At 44.0% G+C, this 27,857-nt stretch overlaps 1 protein-coding gene across 2 annotated transcripts; it reads right to left on the reverse strand.

The window, feature by feature from the left end:
• Positions 1 to 817: 817 nt before the first annotated feature.
• GOT2 (glutamic-oxaloacetic transaminase 2) lies at positions 818 to 19,169 on the reverse strand. 2 transcript variants are annotated; one of them, XM_065898477.1, is made up of 10 exons: positions 18,970 to 19,169; positions 13,090 to 13,246; positions 10,823 to 10,951; positions 8,625 to 8,684; positions 7,931 to 8,092; positions 7,452 to 7,556; positions 6,199 to 6,349; positions 5,553 to 5,718; positions 2,645 to 2,795; positions 818 to 2,054 (listed from the first exon to the last, which is right to left on the reverse strand). In XM_065898477.1, the coding sequence occupies exons 1-10, from the start codon at positions 19,056 to 19,058 to the stop codon at positions 1,932 to 1,934; spliced, it is 1,293 nt and encodes a 430-aa protein (XP_065754549.1). In that variant the 5' UTR covers positions 19,059 to 19,169; the 3' UTR covers positions 818 to 1,931. The 2 variants fall into 2 exon arrangements, with proteins under 2 accessions (XP_065754549.1, XP_065754550.1); XM_065898478.1 differs by lacking the exon at positions 10,823 to 10,951 and having other exon boundaries at positions 1,932 to 2,054; positions 18,970 to 19,058.
• Between the last annotated feature and the right edge of the window lie 8,688 nt (positions 19,170 to 27,857).

A 27,857-nucleotide genomic window follows, 5' to 3' on the forward strand; every position in this document is an offset into this window, starting at 1 on the left:
GGCAATCTACTGTTTGCATCTTGCTTGCAAATCATTAAAAAAAAAAAAAAAAAAAAGAGTTACCAGCTTTTAAGCATCAATAGACCTCCCATAAAAATCAGGATTTCAGGGCTTCCCTGGTGGCGCAGTGGTTGAGAGTCCACCTGCCGATGCAGGGGACGCGGGTTCGGGCCCCAGTTCGGGAAGATCCCACATGCCGTGGAGCGGCTGGGCCCTTGAGCCATGGCCGCTGAGCCTGTGCGTCCGGAGCCTGTGCTCTGCAACAGGAGAGGCCACAACAGTGAGAGGCCCACATACCGCAAAAAAAAAAAAAATCAGGATTTCCATTTTACTTGAAAAACTTAAGGCCTGCAACCCTAGGCTTTCATTTTCACAGTGCCTGTCACTTACTTCCCTACTATGCCTCATCTCTGAGGATGCGGGCTGGTCACTGACAATCATCTCATATCCACTTCACATCACTTTTTTACTTTACATGCACTGTTTGTTTATATTACCTACTTGACTCCTCTAGACACCCAAAGTTGCCACCTCCCCTCCCCATCTCCTCATCACTGCCTCTATCCACAGGATCTTTTGAGGCACTCCATTTACTTGTCTACCAAGGTCCAAAAGATTGTACCAACATTTTCAGCGTTGTTGGACTGGACATGAGGAATGACACGACAAAGATGTGGCTTTGGTTTACATTCGAAACAGCTAAAACATCTCTTGGCTTATGGTCATCTGGACACAATTCCAGATTCCAGGGATATATACCCACTCCTAACCTTTCATCCCATTAAAGAAAAAAGATAACATGGTAAATGGCGGTTGGGTCTACAGTAACTTTATTGTAACAGAGAGACCAGGCTGCAATAAGTCTACATGATTAGAGCAAATGGTGGTTATCCTTCCAAAGGGTGAAGTCTGAGCCCAGCTGGCAGCACACAAAAGTTAAAATCAAAGCCCAGAACATCCTCTTTCCCGATTCTACCCTGCATTGCCTGACTCATGATATGAAATGAGTGACTGCACAACCATACTGAACAAAGCTACGAGGTCCAACTGGGCAGAGGCAACATCCCTACAGGAGATAACAGTCATTGAAGGGGATGCTGAAATAAAGTGCAGTTACCTACTCTTCGCTATTCTTTGCCAAGAAAAGCGAGGGTATGGGATGAGCAGTAAATAATGTTCTTCATTCTTCAAATAAGTAAATCCTATGGGATGGGACTGATGGTCAATCAAGGAGTAGAACAGGATGAAAATCTAGGCTAGTTATAGATCTTTGTGCCTAAGGAAAAGAACAGCAGTGAGTAAGGAGAAGAGGAACATTAAAATGCCTGCAAGTACTAAAAAGGAGAGCCTTCTTTCTTTTTTTCTTAAATAAGACAGGAAATTGCATCTTATCTTTGCTGCAGCAGTAGCAGACTCGCTGTAAAATATGATTTCTGTCATACGGTTTGTTGATAAGTTTGCTCAATCATGGGAGGACAAACATGAGGCCGACTGTTAATGTTAGAACTAGGTCTTTTCACAAAGCCTCTAATAGGTGCTATTTTCACGGTGGTTTTACAGAGGAACCCGCAACACCAAAAGGTGCTTCTGTTAAAGCTTCTGAAATATTGCAATGGTGTGATTGACAGGTATTTTTTGGGCTTATATCTTTCTTGTACATGTAAACTCTGTTGGAAAAACTGGAGATAAAAGGATGAGTGAGAGTTTGGTTTACAGCCACAAAGTTCCCAACACCAGCCACAGGTGCCTCCGCCCTATTTCACTGCACATTCTTTTCTGAGAAACACATTCAATCGCTGAGTTTTAAAGTACTGTGGTTGAAAAAAATGATCCGCTCACCACCATCCACTCTCCCTCTTCCTCCATGTGAATCTCACAATAGCAGAGGCTGAAGACAGGAAGGTTGTCTCTGTTCCCTCTGACCAGGGGAATTACTTGGTGACCTGGTGAATGGCATGAGCAAGGTAGCCCACGTTGCCCGAGGTGACCCCTGCCACAGAGATACGGCCATCCTTTGTCATGTAGATGGAGAACTCCTTGGTCAGCCGCTCCACCTGCAGAGAGAAGAGTGTGTGGGCACTTCCTGGTCAGGGGGGTCTCCCCAGCCCTGGCATGGCACAATTAGCCAACAGTTAGGACAGGAAAATAACAGAAGGTCTGTTTTCTCACTTAAACCCTATTCCCAGAATTTGGTATGCTAGCTTAGAATGAAAGAAGAATAAAAAGCTATTTCAAAGTAGGATGTTGAATTCTGAAGTGTGACCAGGTGAAAAAAATCTTATATATATATATATTCAGCCTTTGTAGAAAAATTGATCCAGAATCCAGCTATGGAACAGCTACTCTTCCTATCAATATTCAGGCTCCTGCTTGTTCTGGAATCTTTCTGAGAAGCAGCAGTGTTTATAAAAATGATCAAAACAAGCTCTGTTTTTTAGAAGTTTGCAACCTCATAGAGGATACAGACAGGTAAACGACCAACAAAGAATAAAACGAAATGAAAGCTTCATATTTCTTTTACCTATGAATGAAGCTTCAAAATGACTGTTTTTAGAGTAATCCTAAATGGGTAGGTGACCTGAGGAATTTTGGTTTGCAAGGACTGACCAACTGGTCTGCTGCGGAGAAATCGGAGTCCACTCACCTGTTCAGGCTTTAGGCCTGTGAAACAAAACATGCCAATCTGGTCAACGATGTGCTGCCAGTTGTGGGAGGAGCCCTCCTTCTTGAGGTTGGAGACCAGCTGAGTCCGCATGCTAATGATGCGGTCGGCCATGCCCTTTACTTCTTGTAACCTGGAAAAAAACCCCAAGATAGAGCTCAATTCTGGCCAAGCGCTAACAGATAAGCCAGTTCCCGGCGTTTTTACCTCCCTTGAGTACTGCTCTAGCGTGCCTCAATTCTCTGTTTTTGACCGAGTCCTGTGCCGTCACTGGTCTCGGAAGAAAGCTATTTTACAGCATCCTGCTTTCTATCAGAACACCATTTTGATCAGGCAACTAAAATAGCTGACGTAATTGAGTTATTAAGAAAAATGAATGCGGAGTGCCTTTCTATTTACTAGATGGATACTGCCCAATTCATGAATTATTTAATAAAGCCAATTAGATGTTCAATTTAAAAAAAAAGAAGAATGAATGACTAAATCACTCTAAAACATAGGAGGACTAAGGCTCTCCATCCCTTACTCAAGGGGCAAAAGCTGCAAATTAAACAGTAAAATATAACCTTATTCTTTAACATGGATGGAAGAAACATTGCTGCCTTCACAATTAAAGACAGTGTGCTGTGAACCTACCATGTGCCCAGCCATGTGCTAGGTGCTGAGGAGAAAGGGAGGACTGAGACCCGGCCCCTCCCTTTAAAAGCTTACCATTGTGGCTGGGAGCAAACCTGCAAACAACTGACTATGGAACAAGGTGGGATGAGAATAGACAGAACTGTGCTGTGTTAAGAGAGGCCCTGAGAAGAGAGGGTGAATTCTATCTGGGGGAGCACAGAAGGCAGTCCTCTAACTGTGCATGCTCGCTGGATTCAGGACACAGTCTTCCCCTTCCTCAGAATCTACCCTTTCATTCATTCTGTTCCTATGGAGCTATGGGAAATTCTTGTTGGCTCTCACTAACTAGATGACTGTAAATAATTTATCTCATTGTTCTTACGTGTTCACTTTTCAAACCATTTCTCCACCATGATGTCATGCAGAGGTAGAACAGAGGTTACATACTGCCAACGAAAGGCCAAATAAGAGTCTTCATCATGTCTTATTTGACCCAGTTAAACATTCTTAGATTTGGTACATGCACATAAAGACGTGGATTTGTAGCCTCTCTTGAAAAACAAGAAGCTGGCAACACTGCACCAGCCTTGTGATTACCGGCTGGAGCCCCCAGCCCCACTAAGGATGGCATATGATTTTAAATTTCCTGTAGTCCTATCCATCCAGCTTCATTCACTTTGAGGCCTGGGCCCTAAAGGCACTGAGTACATGACCATGGCTAGATCCAGGGCCACCTTAGCAACCACTGCCCCCACCCCCCGCCCCCTCCTGCCCCCATGCTCCTTTTTGTCCACAGAATGAAGTTCTGACTTCTCACAATATCAAGGTGCTACACGACCTGCTCCCACCTTCCCAGCTTTGCTGCCTTCTCCACCCTCCTTACACTCAGTGTTTCTGCTACAAAACCCACTTGGTTTGAAGCACACCCTGCACGATGCACATCACGTGCCTGTGCTGATCCTCACGCACATCTTTCCCCTTCCTTCCTTTCCTTTCCTTTCCTCTGCCTTCTCTCTTCAAGGCAGAGCTCAAATGCTGCTGTCTGATCACTTCCTCCCGCATTCCCCACTAATCAATAGTTCTTCCTTTACTCAGCATTTATTCCATCTGTCTTGTAGCAATGCTATACGTGTATCTCTCTCACTAGATTATAAACTCCCCAAGGGAAGAGATATCTTAGTCACCTAGCACAGTATCTCTGTCATCTCTGTACACTACAGACTTCAAATAAGTATTGAAATGAAGAGATATCTTAGTCACCTAGCACAGTATCTCTGTCATCTCTGTACACTACAGACTTCAAATAAGTATTGAAATGAACACATTAAAAAAATAAACATCTTGATAACCATTAAGGACCATGGAAATATTTTTAAAAACCACTTAAAAATATTAAGAAAAAAAGCTTAGAATAATTCTTAGTGACAAAAACAAAACCAACCCTACACACACATATATAACATATTTACACATACATATGATACATGGACATACTATTCATGTTACAACTATGAATAATAACAGGCAAAGAAAAAAAATCTGGCTTATAGTGACTTGCCCAAACTTTCTGAAATGTACTCACACATTAATTTTATAACAGATCTAATTTAAAAAGTAGTTGATTTTTTGGTAAGCCTTGCATAGATCTGTTGTACTGAAAAGAAATATCCTGAACCAGACTCTATTTACTTCAATGTTCAGAGGATTAATCTAAGGTAGAAAAAACAGTTGTTCCATGATGACCAGGTGAGCTGTGGAAGAAGTTTCTCACAGACTTAGCTTTTCTATCCAATTAGCTGCTTAGGGATCTACACCCTCGGTTAATCAGCTACACAGGATAAACTCTTATGTAACAAATCACACCTTCCATGACTCCGAATTATATATAGCAGGGGTTGGCAAGCTTTCTCTACAGGGCTAAATCGTACATATGTTAGGTTTTGTGAGCTGCAGACTCTGTCACAACTGCTGAACTCTGCTGTTGTGACATGAAAGCATCCATACACAATTCATCAAGAAATGGGGGCAGCCTAGATTTGACCTGCAGAACATAGTGTGCCAACCCCTAATCTAGACCAATGTTTTCTCTTACAGGGAACAACCAACTTATTTGTTCGAAAGTGCTGACAAAATGTACACTCCTCTCTCCTTCCTCCCCTTCCACATATGGAAGCTGAGTGACACTGCATGTCCCTATAAGCCAAGTATAAAGGAGCTCTGAAGGATCAGTGGTGGGAAGGGAGACGGCTGGGGAATGGCAAAGCGCCTTTACCATTGTTTCCGCAAATCCGGGCTGGTCAGAATGGTGGAGGCAATCCGGGCACCATTGAGAGGAGGGTTGGAATACATGGGACGGATCAGGATCTTCAACTGTGATTCTACCCTCCTGGCTTCATCAGCATCTTTGCAGACCACAGTGAAGGCTCCAACACGCTCACCTGAAAAGAAAAAATGGATATTGTCTTCTGGTTCTCCTATCTAAAATACTAAAGGCAGTCATGATTCCATTCGCTATGTGTTATCTGTTTCCATGAGAAGCACAAAATAACGCTTTGTTATAAATAAGAAGTTTTCAACAACCAGCATGGTGAATCTACAACAGAAAGTTGGAGTACTACAGAGTGGTCACAGGTCTCTCTTCATTGTATCTATCTTCCTGGCTCACAGAGCAGTCGCTTTTTGTTTAGAGAAGCCGTGATAGGTTTCTTTGCTGGAGGAATTCAGGGACACTGAATAAGATATGGCTTAGAGCAGTAAAATCCACTTTACCCGTCTTTCCTCTTTGGGTAAGAGGGACACGGACAACACACGCACACGCACAACCCACCCCTTCCAAGACTCTATACCTTTGTGGCACCCTCTCCCACCACTTCTTCAGTCTCAACAGAACACATATCACCCTAGGTCCTTTAGCTTACCGTATAAGCCCATGTTCTTGGCATAGGACTGGCAGAGACAGACATTAATGCCCTGTTCGATGAAATGGCGCACAGCCCAAGCATCCTTGTTACCATCGCCACTGGCAAACCCTTGGTAGGCCATGTCAAAGAATGCAAAAAGATTGTTTTTCTGGAAAGGAAAGAAAAGATGACCAAAGCTTTAGGCAGTTCTTCTCAAGATGCCCCAGATGGTTACCTGTGCTTATTGGGACCATGCCTGCTTCACTCAGACAAAGTCAACAATTTTCTCCCCAGGTGGCAGTTTGGAGATGTTTAATTTTCCTGTAGTTAATATATCAACATATATAGTTTTTTGTTCAATACTTTGGTGGATATGGGCCTTCAAGAAGACATTAAGAAAAGATAATCCAACCTGGACAGAATGCTGTCTGGTCAAACAGGAAGCATGGCATGTGTGATCTTAGTTCCTTGACACAGGGATCGAACCCACGCCCCCTGTATTGGAAGCATGGAGTCTTAACCAGTGCACCACCAGGGAAGTCCAAACAGGAAGCTCTTCTAAGGCCCACAGTGGTCTGGGTAGTTATTTTGGTCCAGCCAACACAGGATGAGCCTCAGCCTTTCCTGGGGCTAATGAGACTCTGGCAGGCCATCTTATTCCCAGGGTTCAGGGGACAGCCTCACTATAACCATCTCATTTTGAAAGTGCTCTCTGAATGCTGTTTCTCTGTCCCACTCTGTTCGCAGCTTAGGTTTGACAGAACATAAAGAAAGGGAAACCGAAAGGAATGAGAATGGGGACACGAGCCAACAGGAATATCTTCCTCCTTGGGAATTTTGACTAGTGCCTTCTCTCACAGAAGAATAAGAATCACTGTGAATAATTAACGGCAATGCCAAGGAGAGTGGAAAAGACAGGAGGGGATGTGAAAAACAGGATAAAAGGATGAACAAGGAGCCACTGACCAGGGCAAGTGTAGGCACCAACAGCAGATATCCTGGGGCTAGGGGATACCGACTGTGCAGACTAGCCAGCGACAAGTTTTATCAGAATTCTATACATCTTGGCTGAGGAGCAAAAATTATTTTCAAACTGCTCATGTATCATCAATTACAGAACTGCTAATTATGCAAACAAGGAGTTCTTTCCTGGCAACTACACAATGCGTGGAGCCTTGAGGTTAATTCTCACTGTTAAGACTTCGCCAAGTGAAGCATCCAAGGTTAGTTACTAAACACAGAACAGTCACCGGTCAGTTCACCTGCCTCACCTTCATCACTGCAGCCATTTCCTTCCACTGTTCAGGACGAGGGTCCACTCCCGTGGGGTTGTGGGCACAGGCGTGCAGGAGAATAACACTCTGTGCTGGTATTTTCTAAAGAGAACAACAACCAAGAGATTACTTTGCAGCTTTAAAGGAGATCATTTATCTGAAATGCCATAGGGTCACCATTATTTGATAAGTAACGAAAATAACATGAGGTCTGGGAATTAGCTCATCCTGGTATTATTGGTTTTTTTTTTTTGGCCGCTCCGTGCGGCATGCAGGATCATAGTTCCCCGACCAGGGATTGAACCTGTGTCCCCTGCAGTGGAAGCATGGAGTCTTAACCACTGGACCACCACCAGGGAAGTCCCTCATCCCAGTGTTTTAAGTTGGATATTGAGACCTAAGTGGGAGACATCAAATCTCCACAGGGAGGTTTATTCCTTGTTCCTTCCCCGTCCTGCCCTAAAAGCCACACTTACTGAAATGTCCTCAATAGCGCCTGTGAAGTCAAAGCCACACGTCTTGGGGTCGTAGTATCGATAACTATGTAGCTGCATGCCAGCGTCCCTGAAGATGGGCGTATGATTTCCCCAGGATGGTTTGGGCAGAAAGACATCTCGGCTGAACTTAAAAAATCTTTGCTAAAAGATGGAATGAAAGGGAATGGAAAAATGAAGAAAGGAGAGGCAAAAACAACAACAAAAAAGTTGATATATTTAACTGAGAAGACATTTTTCTCTACTGAAAGTTGGCTTCTCTCTAAGATTGAGAGACAGTGATGACTCAGCAGCGAGACTGCCTGGGTTGGAATCAGGCTGCAACAATTACACTGGCTATGTAGCCAAGGACCTGTCTGGGCCTCACTTTCTTCCTCTGTAAAATGGCATTAACTAAATCTCCCTCAGAAAGATTAAACAAGTTAAGATATAAAAGCTCCTAGTTACAGTAGGTGCTCAATAAATTGTACTTATAATTATCTCTTCCTTATAATTTCTTCTAAGTACTTCCATTCCCCCCTCTCCTCCCAACTCCATTTATGAGAGAACCGGAAATCTTCCAGCTTTGTGGAAAGAGGAAATCTACTTCTGGGTCAGAAGTCAAACACATATGCAAAAGGGAACCCCATCATCCCCAGCTTACAGACCGTCTTACAGAAGGAGTTTCCAGACTCACCAGAAAATTGGCTCCAATCCTTAAGGCCCCGGTTCCAGAAATGGTCTGCACGGTGATATACTGAAGGAGAGACACCCCTGGTCAGTGAGGTGCAGCACTCTCTCTACGGGCCCACGACTTAACAAACCTGAGCTCAAGCCCACAGGGAGGCACCTTATGGTCAGTACCCTTCTTTCTTCAGAAGATGAAGACACCCTTCCAAATGAATATTTAGAAACAAGAGAACAGTACTACTGTTTCATTCCATTTTCTAAGAGAGAGCAACTCTCCTTACAGGTTCTCAAAAGAGTTGGCTCTTCAGTTTCTAACACCTGTGCTGATGTGGAAGCTAATTCCTTATGGCCTGCCCTGAAAGTTGTTAGTATCATACTGTGTTATATGAGAAACTTTCAGGACACAGCCCCCCACGAGATATGAAAATGAGTGATTTATACAGAGAAAAAAAGACACGATGAACAGTCACTACATTAAAATATTATTCTAGACTTGTATGAAATTGAATGACTCTCTGAACATCAAAAAGCAAGTCATCTTAAAAAGTCAACAAGTGGGCTTCCCTCATGGCGCAGTGGTTGGGAGTCTGCCTGCCGATGCAGGGGACATGGGTTTGTGCCCCAGTCCAGGAAGATCCCACATGCCGTGGAGCGGCTGGGCCCGTGAGCCATGGCCGCTGAGCCTGCGTGTCCGGAGCCTGTGCTCCGCAACGGGAGAGGCCACAACAGTGAGAGGCCCGCGTACCACAAAAAAAAAAAAAAAAAAAAAAAGTCAACAAGTATATTAGAATAACATTATTACATGAGTAATATTCTATGAGTTTTCATAATCTGAAAATACTTTTTGGGTAACAGGGAGATGGCATGAGGTAGATCTTCAAATCGGTCAACTTTAGGGGATGAGTAAGAAACTACAGTAGGGTTTTTTTGTTTTTGTTTTTGTTTTTAGGCACCATAGAAGTACAAGGCTCTACAAAACATAAATCTACTTTCTGGACTGGGAGGCAATGGATTAAATGGCGGGGGGCGAACCCTACTAACAAACTCTTTAGTAAACAAAGTTTGCCTGTGCAAGCTTTGGCATGTTAGAAATAAAAACCTAACTGTAAATCTGATAATAAGAATCAGAAAGGCATAGCAATTTATAAAAAAGAAGCTGATGTGATTTTAAGATAGGCCAGTCTTACACTTAGGTTACAATTCGTTAGATGATACACAGACTAAGCAAAAATTACAGAAAAATACAGACGTTTTAATGAGAGGTTAACAGGTGGTTGATTATATGGATAGCAATCAAACCATATTTTGTCCATGACTTAGGATCATTACTACATTACCCTGGGGTCGAGGTTTACCCAGAAAAATAAATATTTAAACACACAAATCTATTAAAAAAACACATTTGTTTCAAAAGCAAGGAAACTATAATGCACATGAGACCACATGTCAGGCTGGCTGGCTTCATCCCACCTGCATGATGTGAGTCTTCTACTACAAGTGCTGGGCCTGTGTTTACTCTGTGGGTGCATACAAGAATCTGTTTGTAAAAAGCTTATGTTCAGTGACCTTTAGGGACCTCTTTCTTCCACAGTAAGAGGGCCCCCAGGGAGCTGGAGGGAGGAGACACCTAGGAACCACTTGTGCTTCACCTCTTGGCTGCAGTGATGCTCTCTGCCCTCTGAGAGGAGGGAGACAGCACGGAGGGAGCATGGTCTGCTCTCTCAACATCCAAGCTGGCTGTGAAGGGGTGGCAGAGGACTGCCAGGCTTGTCCTGGCCCTGACAGTCACCCCGTGGCTTGTTTTCTGCCTGTTTCCTCTACCTAAGCTGGCAGCTTGGGACATGAGGGTGGGGCCTAATTATAGGCCTTAAAACTTGACATAGTTTGGCATTCCTCAAAGCCATTCAGTGTAAAATGAACATAAGCACACACAGAGACTAACAGCAAAAACTGTCAAATCTTAGGTCAAATCACTACATTTTTAGGATTACTACTACATTTTTGGAATTGGTATTATATGAAATCTTTTATTGAATTAGTGGCAATTTACTACCTAAAGAAGAGATATTAGTCATCATGCGGCTACCTCAAAACAATCATCACACACAAAGTGGTGTATCTTTTCTTATTTAAATTATTTCATATTTGTTTAAACTGCTAAATTTAAAAAGAGACCCGTATGATGCCAGAGTCTGTTCTCCTTACCCGGCCACTTTTCAACACTTCGTTGCTCTCACCCAGGGCTAGTTCTGCAGATGCCTTACAAAATTCAGCCAGTCCCCCAATGGGCAGGTATTCTTTGTCCAAATTTCTTGCAGCAATCTGGGCCTCTGCCTATACAAGAGAAAATGCATCCATTTAGTTTCTTCTCCTTACCTGGAATTACCATGAATAATATCTAATGTTTTATAAGTTAAATTTTGGAAGTAAAGCCTTTTAAAAAAATTTGGAGATATTGTTCAAGAAGAAGGGTAAGTAGAATATATCTTATATTACAGAACAGGAATATTAAATTTTTATCATATTTTACTTTATTTTTAGAAGTTAGGCTTTTTAAAAATTTTTATTTATTTATTTTTGGCTGCATTGGGTCTTCATTGCTGTGCGCGGGCTTTCTCTAGTTGTGGAGAGCAGGGAGCGCAGGCTCAGTAGTTGTGGTGCACAGGCTTAGTCGCTCTGTGGCATGTGGGATCTTCCCGGACCAGGGCTTGAACCTGTGTCCCCGGTACTGGCAGGCAGATTCTCAACCACTGCGCCACCAGGGAAGCCCATTAAGTTAGGTTTTATGTGAATGGGTAGGTATATGGTGTCTCTTGGTTTAAAAAAAATGGCATTCTTGGGATGCACAAGAACAAGGTTTAAGAGCAACACTTAAAATAGATATAAGATGATAAAACCAAAACAAATACATAAAGAAGTATTTCAAGGTATATACCAGTCTAAGAACTTCAAAAGGTTAATAGTAATAGTCATATATCTTCATGCTTTGGAGTCAGAGGCCTGGCTGTCCCTTACTAGCTGTGTGACCCTGGGTGATTTATTAACCTCCCTGAACCTCAGTTTGCTCACCTGTTGAATGGGGGAACAGCTGTTTCTACACCTCATACGACTGAGGTGAAGAGTTAAGAGGTAATGTACATAAGTGTGTGGTGGTGTTTCAGCATGTATCAATAACTAACACATGCTGAATACTTTAAACTGATTTACTGAGAACAAAAGCAATCCCTGCATGACCTGAGACCCAGTAGCCAGCAGTTTTTTGTGAGTCTTCTCATCACAACCATTTCTTGAGTCCTTTTTTCTACTCAGAGAATTAGAGAGAGGACACCTAATCCACACTCCCACACACTCAGAAATTTCTTCTTTCAGTGGTTCATTCAGCCCATGCTCTGTTACTACAGTGGCTCAAGAGGGCCTGAGCCAGCCTACTGCAGCTCAGATGATCACAGGGTTCTTTATTCCCACCCCAAAGTATGCTTCTGTAACTTCCATTCAGGATGCCTAGTTCTGCTATATGTAGGAACAACACGTCACTACCCCATGTTTGGAAGTGACAAAGCAGCACATATTTCATCAGAGGAGGTGCAGATGGAAAGGAAACACATACTTTCTTTTAAAAAATTGTTCTGGGACTTCCCTGGTGGCGCAGTGGTTAAGAGTCCGCCTGCCAGTGCAGGAGACACAGAGTCGAGCCCTGGTCCTGGAAGATCCCACATGCTGCGGGATGTGCAACTAAGCCCATGCGCCACAACTACTGAGCCTGTGCTCTAGAGCCCGCGAGCCACAGCTGCTGAGCCCATGCACCCTAGAGCCTGAGCTCCGCAACAAGAGAAGCCACTGCAATGAGAAGCTCATGCACTGCAACAAAGAGTAGCCCCCGCTTGCTGCAACTAAAGAAAAGCCCACACGCAAAGAAATTAAGACCCAACGCAGCCAAAACAAAACAAAACAAAACAAAACAAAAAACTGTTCTAAAGAAATTAGTTACGTTATTTAGAGTTGTGATAACCAATAGAAAGACTACTAATAAAAATACGACAAAATAAAGAAAATTATTCTATAGTTCAATAGGAAGAAAGGACAGAACACGCCTGGGTAGGAGGGTTTTATTAAGGCAATCAGAATGAGAGAAATGGAAAATAATAATGGTAACCCTCATCCACAAAGGGCTATTCCTATCACCAAGAGACAATGTTTAGATGCTTGGTCCTTTTGTGCATCCTCAGGATAAAACATGACACTCTGCCTGTTTTACAGATAATCATAGAAGTTCAATCTTGGAAAAGACCATATAGTTCCAACCTCTCACTTTTATAGCCAAGGAGACTACAGCCCAGACAACCTATGTGATTCAAGCAGTATCAGAACTAGAACCCAGGTCTCCTGACTCCCAGTCCAGGAGTCTTTCTGTCTCTCTTCAGGAGTGCCCTTCAGTTATTCATCCCCATCAAACAGATGTCTGGCAAGCTTACCTTCCGGACACTGGGGAGCACGTAAGGCTTTCCGTTATCATCCCGGTAGGCACCAACTCCCAGATTCATTTTTTTGCTGTTGGTGTCTCTCTTAAAGGCTTCTGTGACTCCCAGGATGGGATCTGGGGGCCCCATCTCCACATGAGCCCACCAGGAGCTGAAATGGGAAATATAAGGCATCAGTCACAGCAACTAGATTTCCATGGCCAAAGACGTCTTGGATCTGCCAAAAATCCATTTCAACAAATGTTTGCCTGTCTACCATGCACATGATATAGCAATAGACACCAATAATCCAACAATGCATAAGACTTCAAAGCACCTTGCAGAAGAGTGGAGGCCAATAATATTAATACAAATGCTGTGAGAAGCAAAAGGTAGGGGCACCTGAATCACCCTGGGGAGGACAGGGTGCATGTGTACACTTTCAAAGCAGTCCAAACCTGACCTGGATTCCCAGGCAAAGGATATTTCAAGTCATTTGGCAGTGAGAAGCTGTGAGTGGTAAAAGATGAGACTAGAGAAGTAAGCAAGGACCGATGTAAGGGTGTTCTGTGACATCCAACCAAAGGGATTGCATTTTATCCTGTTCCCAAACTTGTTAAGGGCATCATTTGGAAAGCTTATTAAAATACAGGTTCCTGGGCTCTACTTTGGTAGTGAAAATAAACAGAATCATTTAAGGTTTTTTTTGGAGGGGGGATGGTGATCAGGTAAGAACAGTGACACGAGGAGACTTGCATTTTTAGAGCTCATCTGGTCACAAAGTGGGGTACTGAATGCAGAGAAGGAGGGGAAACGCAGAAGGATCACTGAAAAATCTGGTTCAGCACCCAGCGAGAGAGAGAAAGATGAGGGCTTGAACCAGGATGGGGGGAGTAGAGGTGGAGAGGATGACAGAGAATTGCCAGGTATTTAGAACTGGTTGTAACATCTTACTGATTTCCTCATTACTTATTGAGTTAAAATGCTTAACAATATTCATTATTTTATATTTGTATGAGTCATGATTTTACATTAAAAAAAATCCTTTAAACGAAATCTTGCCATTTGCAGCAATACGGATAGACTTGGAGGGCATTATGCTAAGTGAAATTAAGTCAGAGAGAAAGACAAATATTGTATGATATTACTTATATGTGGAATCTAAAATATAAAACAAGTTAATGAATAAAGAAGCAGACCCACAGATACGGGGAACAAACCAGTGGTTACCAGTGGGGATTAGGGAGGGGTGATATAGGGGTGGGGAGTGGCGGGTATAAACTATTGGGTGTGAGATAGGCTCAGGCATGTATCGAACAACACAGGGAATACAGCTAATATTTTGTAATAACTGTAAATGGAAAGTAACCTTTAAAAAATGTATAAAAAATAGGGACTTCCCTGGTGGTCCAGTGGCTACGACTCCACACCCGCAACGCAGGGGGCCCAGGTCTGATCCCTGGTCAGGGAACTAGATCCCACATACTGCAACTAAGAGTTCGCATGCCACCGCTAAAGATCCCGCGCGCAGCAATGAGCATGCAGCAACGAAGATCCCGTGTGCCGCAACTAAGACCCGGCACAGCCAAATTAAATAAATAAATAAATATTTTAAAAATGTATAAAAAATGAGAATTAAAAAATAACTTTAAGCTCTCCTGACAAGTTGAAAACTGTCTCAGTCTCAGTAGCTGTAATTGGTATGTACAGCTAATTCTCTCTTAAAAAAGGGTGGATTATTCCATTTTCAGATGTCCCAGGCTTTTACTTCTTTTAATAGCTTGCCCTGTGCAATGTCAGTAGGGCAAACTGCATGGATTCAAATGCTCAGCCACCTACCAGCTGTGTGAGCACAGGCGAATCAATTAACTTCTCTAAGTCTCAATTTTTCTTACCTGTAAAATGGGGGCACAACAGTACCTATCTCTCAGGGTTGTTACAAGGATGAAAGGAGCTATTAAATATAAAACAGTCAAAAACAGAGCCTGATACACAGTGCTTGATGTTAGCTGGTATCACTGTTACTAAATTATTACTACTACACTTTTATTTATAACCACCTTGCCCCTAGTATGAAGACTGGTGAGGCCAAGTATGTAAAAAATTCAAGGAGCATCAGTCATAACTTTATGACCAAATGCAGGTCTTTCCTGCTTTTCAATTGTTACTATTTAGTTTTCTCTGGAGTCTCAGAGATGTTATCATTCTTCCTCTTCACTAGCACTACTGCCAGGACTCAAAATCCTTCTCATTCTTTTTTCAGTGTTCTAGGCTGCTTGGTTGTCCCAGTATCTAAGCAATAGTAAGAAACAGATATTACCTCGAAGCAACTTCTGAACTGGGCCTGACAAAAGCTTTCATTATGTCCTACCCATGATTCAGACCCTGAAAACATGTAGCCACCTGCCCACCTATATCACTGTCATTAACTGATGAGTGCAAGGAACACCTTGAATGCCCAATGACATACAGAGAACTTTTAATAAACAATTTTCAATTTTAAAAATATGGTTGTTTCCAGGGCCTTCCATCAACAATGACAGAGCCGCTGCTCCTAAACCACAAGAAGGCACCATTCTTATTAAAGGGTGTGAAAAGCATTTATTTGTCAAGTTCTTTAAAAAGTTTATCTAGTAGAGAAATTCTCTCAGAAATCATAGCCTTAAGTCTTCTAGCAGAGAACTGATTGAGAGTGGTATCTTTTAAGAAGGATTCTAAAAAAATTTCAAAACATTAAATCTGAAACAATCTAAATAAAGGAGCAGGAATACTTAATTTGATTAGTCAGTCCTGTATCAGTAATGATGTTCCAGTCCTCTATGCCCTTTATTATTCCATTCCTTCTAAGGGTAAAGATCACGCCCACATTGTAAGAACTCTAATGATTTTAAGGGATAGTACTAGAGGAAGTCAAGAGTGTTCCAGGGACAAAATTGATACTGATAACTTGCGGCCTACAAAGCATTCCTATCTATGTACTTTGGACAAAAGCGCAAAGCTTCAGCCATTGAGCAATATTGACCAGCCAACCAAAAGATGTTAGGTACAAAGTATTCAGATAAGCATTTCCAACTCAAATACCTTGCAATTTTTCTGGGAGTCTACCTAGTGCTTTATAGTTTTTAGAATGTTTTCCCTCACATTCTTATTTTAAAATAAGAAGAGAAGTTAATTAACTTGCTCATGATCATAGAGCTAAAAAACGGCAAAGAAAATACTACGATACAATTACGATCTTCTTACTGGTTATTGTACCACTACTGAGCACTGCCTTTCTAAAGGGTCTCATGATACTCCTTCAGTTATCTAACTACAAATTAAATAATGAGAATTAAATAATTAAGAATAGGTATTTATAATAAAAATACGTTAGCATATTTTCCTTTCTTCACTGACCTGTGACTATGTCTGACTTCATGTTACTATGCTTTTACAGAACAGGTCAGGAAGAAAAGGTTAAAGGTTAGTTCCTTCTGTATAAAAAATGCAGCTATAGGAACACTTGAACTTAGAGAGTTCCACTTAAATGACCCAAGTATGAAAATTAAGTATGTCATAGGATAAATCCTCAGTCCTTCAGAATACCAACTGCCAAGGTTTCATTGTATTAGATGAGCTGGTTTTTTTAAAAAAATAAAAACAAAAAAAACTTCAATTAGTTGTTTAAATGTTTTCCAATTTTACCATTTGGCTTTAGGTAAAGCTCATATCCACCATGGCAGGAGTGGAGATTCTTAACTTCCTTGTTGTCTGAACAGTTAACAGTCATAGTCAGATATGGCATCTGGTTCTATCACTGAATCATGCATCATTGTTAAACCTGAACAGCACCTCCTCAACTGCAGGGGCTCAAATATTTTAAGACTTTTTTGGTACACATTTTGAACCACTCTGGTTCCCCTACGTTTAGACTTTGAACTAAGGTACAATGCTGAAATGTCATATGTTTCCATTGCATTAATTTAAAAATCAAGGTTTAAAATTAAAATACTCAATTTGTTCTACGTCCTGAAATACTATAACAGTGAACAAAGTAGATACAGTCTCTGCTCTCATGGAATTCACATTCTAATGTGGAAAAGACACAAAAGAAAAACAAGTTAGGCTGTCAAAGTGAAAGAGAGACTAAAAGGTAACACCCATAGGGATTTCACCAAGCACTTTGTAAGCAGAGCTGTAGGCCACTCAACCAAATCCATAAAATAAGAGATTATTTTAAGATTACTATTTAAGATTTTAAGATTACTACAATGGTGAAACAGACTTTCACTTGCCTATAATTTTAGGCACTATTTTCTGTTCTCCAAATCTGCTGCATAAACGATAACCCCTCCCTAATTCTAGTCCAGGTAGGCTGCCTTAAAGAGCACACCTTGGGGCTTCCCTGGTGGCGCAGTGGTTGAGAGTCCGCCTGCCGATGCAGGGGACACGGGTTCGTGCCCCGGTCCGGGAGGATCCCACATGCCGCGGAGCGGCTGGGCCCGTGAGCCATGGCCGCTGAGCCTGCGTGTCCAAAGCCTGTGCTCCACAACGGGAGAGGCCACAACAGTGAGAGGACCGTGTACGGAAAAAAAAAAAAAAAAAAAGAGCACACCTTGACAGTGGGCCAAGAAGGAACTAAATTAGGTAAAGAAGAAAGTGTGAAAGCCTGGGCAAAACTGTACTGCCAAGAGTGTGGGGCTGGTAAGGACAAACTGTTCTGCCGCCTTAAAGACACCGTGCATACATTCAAACGAAAGGCCAAGGCAGGTATGAGAGGTCAAGGCTTTGCTCTTTGGAGTTAAGGTCTGATTGGGGTGGTTTGGAGACTCGGTTCCTGATTAGGTAGTCATTAAGGGCACTCTCCCAAATCGGCTTCTTGTGTGAATTATATAGCCTGGCTTGGCTCTCTCCACTAGGAAGGGATTATTAATAACTCGTTTAATGCTCTGTAACCTTTTCTCTGCAACACATCACACAGTTTGAAATTACATATTTGGAATTTTTTGAGTGACACCGGTCCCTCCGTCAGGCTTGTTCACCGCTGCATCTAGCACGAGCATCTGGTCCAGTGCCTGGCTGCGATTAGGAAATACTAAACGAAGAGCAGAGCAAGAGGGAGGGGAAGAAAGGCAACTTCCCTACAGCCAGACCTCCTAAGGGATAAAACGGGGGGAAAAGTCACTACACCCCGACTCTAACATCCAAGGGCCAAAGGGCCAGGAGAAGGGGATCACCGGTGACTCAGGAGGCGACACAGGCGGGAGAATGCCGCGCGCCAAGGTCACAGGATGCAGGGAGGAACGCCAAGCCCGAAAGCCAGGGCCCTGAGAACCTTCCTCCCTTGAGCTTTCTTCCCCCGGCACACAAACGGGAGCCAGCCGCCGCCCCTCCAGCCCTGCCACGGCCCAGGGAGACCCCAACAGGTGAGCCCCGCCACCCCCCAGAGCAGCGGGTCAAGGGCTCACGCCCCCCATCCCCCATCCCCGCCCGGCGCCGCAGCCAACTAGCGCGAGGTATTCCCGGCGCCGCAGCCAATCCGCGCGAGGCCGGCTCGGCGCCACAGCCCGGGGGCTCTCCCCTTGCCCCCACCCGCACTGCGCCGAGTCTGCGTGTCGTGACCTCTCCACCTTGAATGGGAGTCCGGGTGCCGTAGAGGGCCACACTTCCTAAGCCAGGGGAACGCCGTTGGCAGGCTCTCCGACAGTCCTAGGGGCATGGCAGTGGTGGGAGGTAGGACCCGAAGGGTCATTGTGAGGCGCGGACGCTGAATCCTCAGCCCCCTGTGAAGCCGAGGGAGTAGCAGAGAAAGTTGGTGTGTGAGGGTGCACGCGTGTGCTTTGAAGGCGGGTTAGATGTTCTGAGGCGTCGGCAGCTCGCAGGCCCGTCGCCCTGGCTCCTTTTTCCCCCGCTTACCTGGCTCTGGCAGAAGCCGCGGCAGCGACGCCTGGGTGGAAGGCGGCGGCGATTCCGGACAGGACGCGGCCGGAGTGCAGCAGGGCCATGGTGGGCGGCGACAGGGCAGTGGGTAGGTGGAGGACGGAGCGGAGATGCCAGCGGGCACGGACACGGAGGCGCAGGGTCTTGCTGAAGGTAAGGACAGCGACTTCCCCGGGCGAGGCTAGAGCGGCCTCCCGCCAGGCCCCGAGCCGCGTCACAGCGCACTCTGGCGGCCGGAGCGGAGCGGCTTGGCTTCCGTGAGGCCTTGGGTCCCGCTGCAGGGGTGTCTGCACCGCCGGCGCCACGTGGTCCCGGAAAACAGTGACAACACAGTTTATTGCCGTTCACAGCGCTCGACACGCTTTCTTCATTTAATGACGACGGACCTGACCGAAGAGGTAGCTGTTACTACTGATATGAATGCGCTCAGTTTATAGGTATCAACACGTATAGACCTCAAAAACGTAAAAAAGCAAGTCGCAGAACTACAGGTATAATATGGCGCCGTTTAGGTAAAATTTTAAAATACACAAAAGCATACGATACATTCATTCACAAATGTATGTAAAAGTTTGAAAGAATACACCAAGGAGACTTCAATTCAGGATCAGGAGGGCACAAGAAGATATTTGCCCTTATGGAGGGAGTAAGACAACTTCGTCATATTTGCTTCATAAAAAATTACAGATAATATTAACGATTATCACCATTCTGGGTGTGGGTCTCTGTAACATATACATTTAACTTTCTCATTAGAAAGCTAATTTGAGTCGCTGGTATGAAAGGTGGATTGGAAAGGACACTCCTAAGAGGTAGGGAGACAAGGTCAAAAGAAGGCTGACACAATAATCCAGGCAAGAAATTCTTGGTTGTCTGAATTCAGGTAGAAGTAGCAATGATGGAGAAAAGGTTACAGATCTGGGACATATCATGGAGTAAGAATCAAAAGTGTTTGGTGATTAAATGCAGGGAGAAGTAGAAAAGGAGTCTGAAATAATTCCCAGTGTATCAGTTAAAATTGGGGTTGTCTGCAGATAACAGAGACCCAAAATAATCGGCTTAATCAAGATAAAATGTATTTCTCTAGCATAAAAATATGGAGATGGGTAGTCAAGGGCTGGCGTGGCATTTCTGCCCCACAAAGTCCATTTCCTGGTCACCCTCAGTCAGACCCAGAGGAAGTGTTTCCGGGATGAGCTCAGAAAAGTCAGCCCCCAGGGCTCCGGGTAGATCCAGATGTTCATTGGATTCTCCCGGGTGAAAGGGGGCAGGAATGTCTAATAGTGAGGAGGTCCTGAGTCACAGAGAAGTCCGTTCTTCACCGTCCTCAACCCTCATCATCATTTGTATTATTATTTTTAAAATTACTCTTACCACAGCTGGGAATTCTGCTGGAGTCATGAAAGCTGACTGGAATTGAGCTGTCTGGTCACCAGGGAACAATAAAGACAAAACTTCGCTGGCAAATCAGTAACCCCTCTCAACCCAAAGGCCCACACCCTCCATCCCAATCCTGGTGAAGTAGTGTATCATAGAACTCTAGAAACAGAAAGGGCTTTCCGAGCTTATTCAGGACGGTGCTTCTCACGCTGTAATGTGCATCGGAACCACCCAGGGGTCTTGTGAAAATGCAGATTATGATTCAGCAGGTCTTGAGTCGGGCTTACGATTCTGCTTTTCTAATAAGTTCCCAGATGAGGCCAGTGCTGCTGACCAGTGGACCACATTGGAGCAGCGTAGATCTAAACCATGCCTTGCAGCCCTTTATAGATGTCACAGGAAGCCTGTGTCCCAAACTCCAGACTTCCCACTATATATATGGAGAATCTGAGGCCAAAGGAGGGAAGTATTCCCTAAGGTCACATAGCCAACTATGGTTTGAGACTAGGAACAAAAGCACAGATGGAGGCTAGGTTCCTTTTGCCAATTTCAGTACCAAATGCAGATAGCTAGGAGGATTCCCTGATCTCTTCCCAGCCTGGAGTCAGCTCTTTGGTGGCCTGTCCAGGAATCATCTTGGGGCTTTTGCCCAGGCCCAGGCTGTGGATTTGGTGCTGCGGGTCAACCTCAGGCAGCAGGTAGAAAAGATGTAGTCTCTTCCAGGCCAGGGGACTGAAGACCCTTAAGGAAAGAGAGCTCAGCACAGACTCATACTTTTTTCGGGAGCACTCTGGCCATCACCACCTGGGGGAATGACTGAAGCAGGACTGGATAGAGGGAGGAGCTGCGTTGCAGCAAGAACAAAGGCTCTGACGCTATAACGGCCCTGAAGAGTGGTCCTGAACCAGGGCGAGGGGGCCTGGCTTTTGTACCTGTGCATTGACTTTCTGTCCTGCTGCGTGACCTTGCCTGGCAAGTGAATGGGTTCAGTGGAAAGAGGGCAGGGGATCTGAGTAGCAGCCCCCAGCAGCTACTATGTAGATATTTATATAAACTATATAAGGAGAGAGTACTTATGAGGGGCCTGCGTGTACATGGTGTGTGTGTGTGCGTGTGTGCACATGTGTGTATGAGTAGCTGTATGCCTGTCTTTGGAGTCTATGGAGAACGTCCATGTGCACTTGGGGTGACTCTTTGAGTGTGACCTTGTCGTGTCTTGCATTTGTGTGCACATGTGGAAGTCAGTGAGTGGGGTGTGACCCTGTGCAGGTGTCTAGGTGTACCCTGTTTGCATGCATCCTGAAGAGGACAGAAGAGGCCACCTGAGCCCAGGGTAGGGGGTGCTGGCCTGCCTTAGTGGCCTTGGGTGGGGAGGGGATGGTGCTGGCTGAGGGCCACCTCATCTGAAGAAGCAGCCCTTTCTTTGGACTGACTGGGGCCTTTTATATCCCCTCAGCCCTAGTCCTCCATGCCCAGCCTGCCCTTGGGAAATGCACAGCCTTGGAAAAAGAGCTTGGGGGAGGCCTGAGTGCAGGCACTCCTGCTAGCAGGAGACGGGGTGTGTGTGGGGGTAGTTTCTGGTGTCTCTGCCCCTCCTCATGGTCAGAGAGCATCTTCAGAGCCGCCACAGAATGTACTGGTCTTTGGCTGGTGGACCCTCTGGAAACCTCTCCCACTGGCTCACAGAATGTCTCCAAACACTTATCTGTGTGTGTAAAATTACTCTGGAAAAGCCACCCACCTCCACCTGATAACTGAGGATTTTAATAAATGATTTTTTAAAATACTTTGTTAATGTTGTCCATCTGTGGCTCCCCGTGTGCAACCCCTGGGTGTGTCTTGATTTCCCTGTGTTCCCTGTGGTGTGCTTCACATTCAGACGCCTCACCTGAAGGACGCTAATTCCCCTGTCAGCTGGGATCATGACTAGCTCTGGGTTCTGGACCAGCCCTGGGCTTATGCTGGCCACTTGCAGGGAGGATGTACAGCAGACATGGCAGCGCGCGGCCTGTGTATGCCATTTTGTGCGGGAGCTGTGAGGTGGGTATAAGGAAGTAAGTGCCCATAGTGTGGAGGTTCTAGGAGCCCAGAGGGGAGAGGGGTTGCTTCTGGCTGGGGAACCAGGAGAGGTGACAAGGAGGAGGTGATACGTGAGTGGATCTTGAAGGAAGAGGAGGTGTTTCAACATCACTGTCGTCTGTACTTCACTCGGTGTCTGGAAGGCCAGGGCTGGGCCCAGTTGTCTCCCTCATTCACATATGTGTGAGCTCAGGCCCCAGCCAGTAAGGTGAATTACCCAGGGCCACACAGAGCACCTTTGATAGGGTCTAGCCTTTCAGATAGTTGGCCCGTTGTTTTTTCTAATCAGTTCTGTCCCTCTGGCTGCCTATGCTGGATCCACCCTGCCCTGCCCATGGGGGTGAAGACCAGGATTCAGAGCGAGCCAGGGCTGAGATGTGAAGGCCTGAACTTACTCCACCCACAGATCCCAAATATGCCCTCCCATCATGACCTGACATACTCAGCGTTGAGTCATGTCTGACTTGCCTACCCAGTTCCAGAAATCCAAGAGTCATCCTTGATCTAGCTGTCTATCACCTCCCACATTCCCCAGTTGACCTCCAGAATATGTCTGGAATACTACTACTACTACTACTACTACTACTACTAAACATTTATTCCTCACAATGATGCCAAGAAGTTGGTGCCCAAAGTCTATAGCCAGGGAGAGGCTGAGCTGGGATTCAGGCCCAGCTCTCGTTACCACAGGAAGTAGAAGCCACCTGCCTCTCATCCACATGATCACATCATCACAGTCCTCTCTTGGGTCACACCAGAAACCCCTCCTCTCATTGGACTGTTGGACTCCGTCTTGCCCCTCAAGAAATTCCCCTTACAGCACCTAGCAGGATCCTTCTAAAACATATCACCACCCTAGGAGGACATTGCAAAAAAGGGCAATTATAAAAGAATATGCAGCATCTGCCGTAAGACTGTGAGCATCTTGAAGGGCAGAACTGTGAATTGGGGCTCTCTAAGTATAAATGTAAATGCAGATGCCACTGCCAGAGGAGTGCAAAACAGAGACACCCAACCTGGGATGTCAAGAAAAACCGCCTGGGTTTTCCAAAGAAGATATGCAGATGGCCAATAGGCACATGAGAAAATCATCAACATCACTAATCATTAGATAAATGGAAACCAAAACCACAATGAGGTATCATCTCATACCTGTCAGAATGGCTATCATCAAAAAGTCTACAAATAACAAATGGAGAGGATGTGGAGAAAAGGGAGCCCTAGTGCACTGTTGGTAGGATTGTAAATTGGTGCATCCGTTATGGAAAACAGTATGGAGGTTCCTTAAAAAACTAAAAATAGAACTACCATATGATCCAGCAATTCCACTGCTGGAATTGAAAGAAAACGAAGAAACGAAAATAAATGCGAAAAGTTACATGCACCTCAATGTTCATAGAAACATTATTCATAATAGCCAAAATATGGAAGCAACCTAAGCGTCCATCAAGCGATGAATGGATAAACAAGATGCGGTATTTATATACTAGGATATTATTCAGCCATGAAAAGAATGAAATTCTGCCATTTGCAACAATGTGGATGGACCTAGGGGGTATTAAGTGTAGTGAAATAAGTCAGAATGACAAATACTCTATATTATCACTTATATGTGGAATCTAAGAAAACAAATGAATGTATATAACAAAACAGAAACAGACTCACAGATAATAGAGAACAAACTAATGGTTACAAGTGGGAAGAGTGAAGGGAGAGGGGAAAGATAGCAATGGGGATTAAGAAGTATAAACTATTATGTATAAAATAAATAAGCAATAAGGATATGTTGTACAGCACAGGGAAATATATCCATTGTTTTGTAATTTAAATGGAGTATAAAAATATTGTATCACAGTGTTGTACACCTGAATCTAATATTAATATTGTAAATCAACTATACTTAAATTTTAAAAATGTATGTAAAAAAAACACCTGGAGGAGGAAACACTTGACTTGATCCTAGAAGAATGAGTACAAGTTTATTAAGCAAAAAAGGAAGGATGTTACCAGGATGAAAGAGCAGCACTTGTCAAGACCGGAAGACATCAGAGAACGAGGTGCAGATAGTCAGACATAGTCAAGGTGGTCTCAGATATTACAGCACAAATTGGGGAGGGGCAAGAGATGTCCCACCAGCAGCCTGATGTTTTCATGGCAGGGTTATCAGACCTTTTGTACAGAATAAGAAAGTATCTGAGACCCATAGAGTCACATGCCTGGCTCAAGGTCACAGATTGGTAAAGTCAGAGCCAACGAAGTCTTCAGTGTTCCTCTTCCTGCAACCGTGTGGTTCTGACCAGGTGAGGAGATTCAGACAAGCCCCAGACCTCACTCAGCTGACAACAGGAAGGGCAGGGAGAGGGGTGCAGTCAGCAACCTCAAAGCCAAGGCTAGCGGCTGCACTGGGGAGATGTTCCCTGTGCTCAATAGTTAACAGGATTTGAGCTTCTGCTAAGCACAGTTTGTAAAAATAGAAGACAGTGTGTGCATTCACAGCACTTAGTTCTCCCAGCTAAGTTATGCTTGAATCATGACAGACAGATACACACACACACACACACACACACACACACACACACACACAGAGAGAGAGAACAAACTTTAACTTCACACTTGAAGCTGTTCTCCTGCCTTAATCTAAGCTATTGTGTCTGGCTCCACTTCCAGGCCCAGGTATAGCTCTCATAGATTTTGTGGGTTGAAGTAAACCCCTTAGCATAACTTAAATGAGGGTTCTTGTTGATTTTTTAATTATTAAAAAAGAAAGAAAATATGAGGATCGCAATAGTCCAAGCCACTGATTCAGTGGACACAGATTGTCCCCAAAGCTGGAGAGAGCGTGTCCCAAAGAGTGAGGGTAACCTCAGTGTGGGCACTGACCATGAGGGGTGTGGTGTCGCCTCCTTGAAAAGACCCAGATGGGCTTGAGATGTTCCCATCTCCAGCTGTTGCTTGTTGGAGGGTAGAGAGGTTGCTGCTACACACTCCATTGCACCAGATGGACACTACCGAAGGCTATACGGCCAAACCATGGAGTTGCTGGATCAAAACTGCCTTTAGATGCCATTTACTCAGAATGAAACAACATTCTCAAACTGGGTGAGAACACAGGGACCACCTCACTTAACTCCCTCACTTCCAGATGGAAGATGCAGGATTTGATATGGAAGATGATTTGCTTCAAATCAAAAGTGAGTTCATGGGTTGGCAGAATTAGAATCCAAATCTTCCAGGTTCTAGACCATTACTCTTATTGGGTTTAGCTGTTTAGAAGGCAGAAAAAAAAAAAAAAAGCCTTCTGGTTCCAAGCTTTTCTTTCCATCTGATTATTAAAGAAAAGGCTTCCTGGGAACAGTGGAAAACAAGGTGTTGGTGGCAATAAGTATGTTGGGAAGCTCGTTTACAAACTTCCAATATCATTGTTTTTGTGCACTTGCTGATGGGTGTATATTTTAGTGGTGTAGCTCTGTGTAAATACCTGTCAGTTGCTTATGCCCTGTGACTTAGAAGTGGCAGATGTGGCCCCTGTCAACAAGAAGACCATCCCCACTCACAGCTGAGTCTGAAATTACAGAAACATTAGATGTAGGTAAACATTAGATGCAGAGAGACAGAAGATTGTTAGCATTGGAGAAACTTAGATCACCTAGTTCAGTATTTCCTACGATATGATCCATGGGATGCAAATTTGCTGTCATGAGGAAAAAGGGTCCTGTGGTAAAATGACTTTTGGAAACTGTGGCTTCATTCAAATTAAACAGGTTTCCTTTCTGAGGACTTCTCAGAGTTTTTACTATATGCATTATAGATTTCTAGGGGAGATATATAAGACGCAAAGTTTCCCTGACTTTTGTGTCCATGGAACACTTTTTTTCCCCCAAGAATAATCTCATGAGTCTAATGTTCCTTGGAATAAATCTTTTACATGTTGACCTCTTCCAATATTCTAATTTTACAAATGAGAATACAAAGGCTCTGGTGACTTTCCTAGGTCACAAAACTGGTTAATGCATAACCAGGACTCGAACTCAGGTTTTCAGACAGAAATCTAAGAAGCAAATCCCTTTATTGCTTCCTACTGTGTCCTTAGTACTTAATTTTGTGTCTCCAGTAGAGTAATTAATAAATATAGTAAGGCACAGTGACTGACTAATAATAGCTAAGTGTTTACATGCATTATTTCATATGGTCTTGATGAAAACTCTAAAGTGTTGGTTCTGGTATTATCCATTTTACAAAATTTTAAGTCAGAAATTGAGAAAAGTCTGGGATTTTACCTTGCTTGTAAGCTTATGAGTTAGCCTGTTACAGTTTTCATATACTTACAGCAGACATGAGATCCCTGGGTCAGAGACACAGATGATTTAGTACTCACAGCCAAAACAGCTGCCAGGGCAGCGTTTCCCCTTGCCCCACACTCCATGGGGAAAGGTGATGAAGGCTGGAGGTTACCTGCTCATGCAGAGGGGTGCCCCATAGGAGAGGAACCCTGAAATTAGGAAACTGGTGATCTGTCCATCTTCTCCTGTGGAGAGAGAGATTACTTATGAAATGTAAGCAAGTTTCCACTGGGGGAGAGGGAAGGAAAAGGCTTATCTTTATTACCTTGTGATATCTCCAGAGAGATAATCTCCAAATGTCTCATGAGATACATGTCTCTAGCTTCCAAAGCTGTTTGCCATTCAAACATATCTTGCTTAGAAGGCCCAGACCCTGCAGAAAGTGAGAAATCTGAGGAGACTTGTCTCCTAACAAGGATAAGGAAATTGAAGCTTAATATGCAAATTATTTGACCTTGGGCTATTGAAAGCACTAGGAAAATAAATAAATGAATGGATGAATGAATGACCTAGGTGAAGGTTAAGATATAAATGACCACCTTTATATACTTTCCTGAAAATAGATAATGATAGGGAAAAAGGGAGGGATCAAGGTATATGAGTGCCTTGTGATCATGGCAGAAAACCCTCTATCAAAACTGAGTTGAAAATGATTCCTGCCATACACAATCAGCTGCAATAGCTCTGTGACTCAGTCACGTGACCAACACAGCTTTTGCACAACTATCATGCACAAAATAGACTGCATTGGTCTTGTAACATAGCTCCATTGTAAACCTGGTCAAAGCCTGAGAGCTCCTATTCTAGCTGTAAGGAAGCCCTCCCACGCTGGCCTTATGTTTTCTTTTAAGAGTTTTATGATCTTGGCTCTTCCATTTAGGCCTTTGATCCATTTTGAGTTAATTTTTGTATATGGTATGTGGTAGGGGGTCCAGCTTTATTCTTCAGCATGTGGCTATCCAGATGTTCCAGCATCGTTTGCTGAAAAGACTATTCTTTCCCCAGTGAATGGTCTTGGCATCCTTGTTGAAAGAACAGTTGACCATAGATGTATGGATTTACTTC

This window comes from Phocoena phocoena, chromosome 20 (genome assembly GCF_963924675.1).
Source record: "Phocoena phocoena chromosome 20, mPhoPho1.1, whole genome shotgun sequence".
Taxonomy (NCBI): domain Eukaryota; kingdom Metazoa; phylum Chordata; class Mammalia; order Artiodactyla; family Phocoenidae; genus Phocoena; species Phocoena phocoena.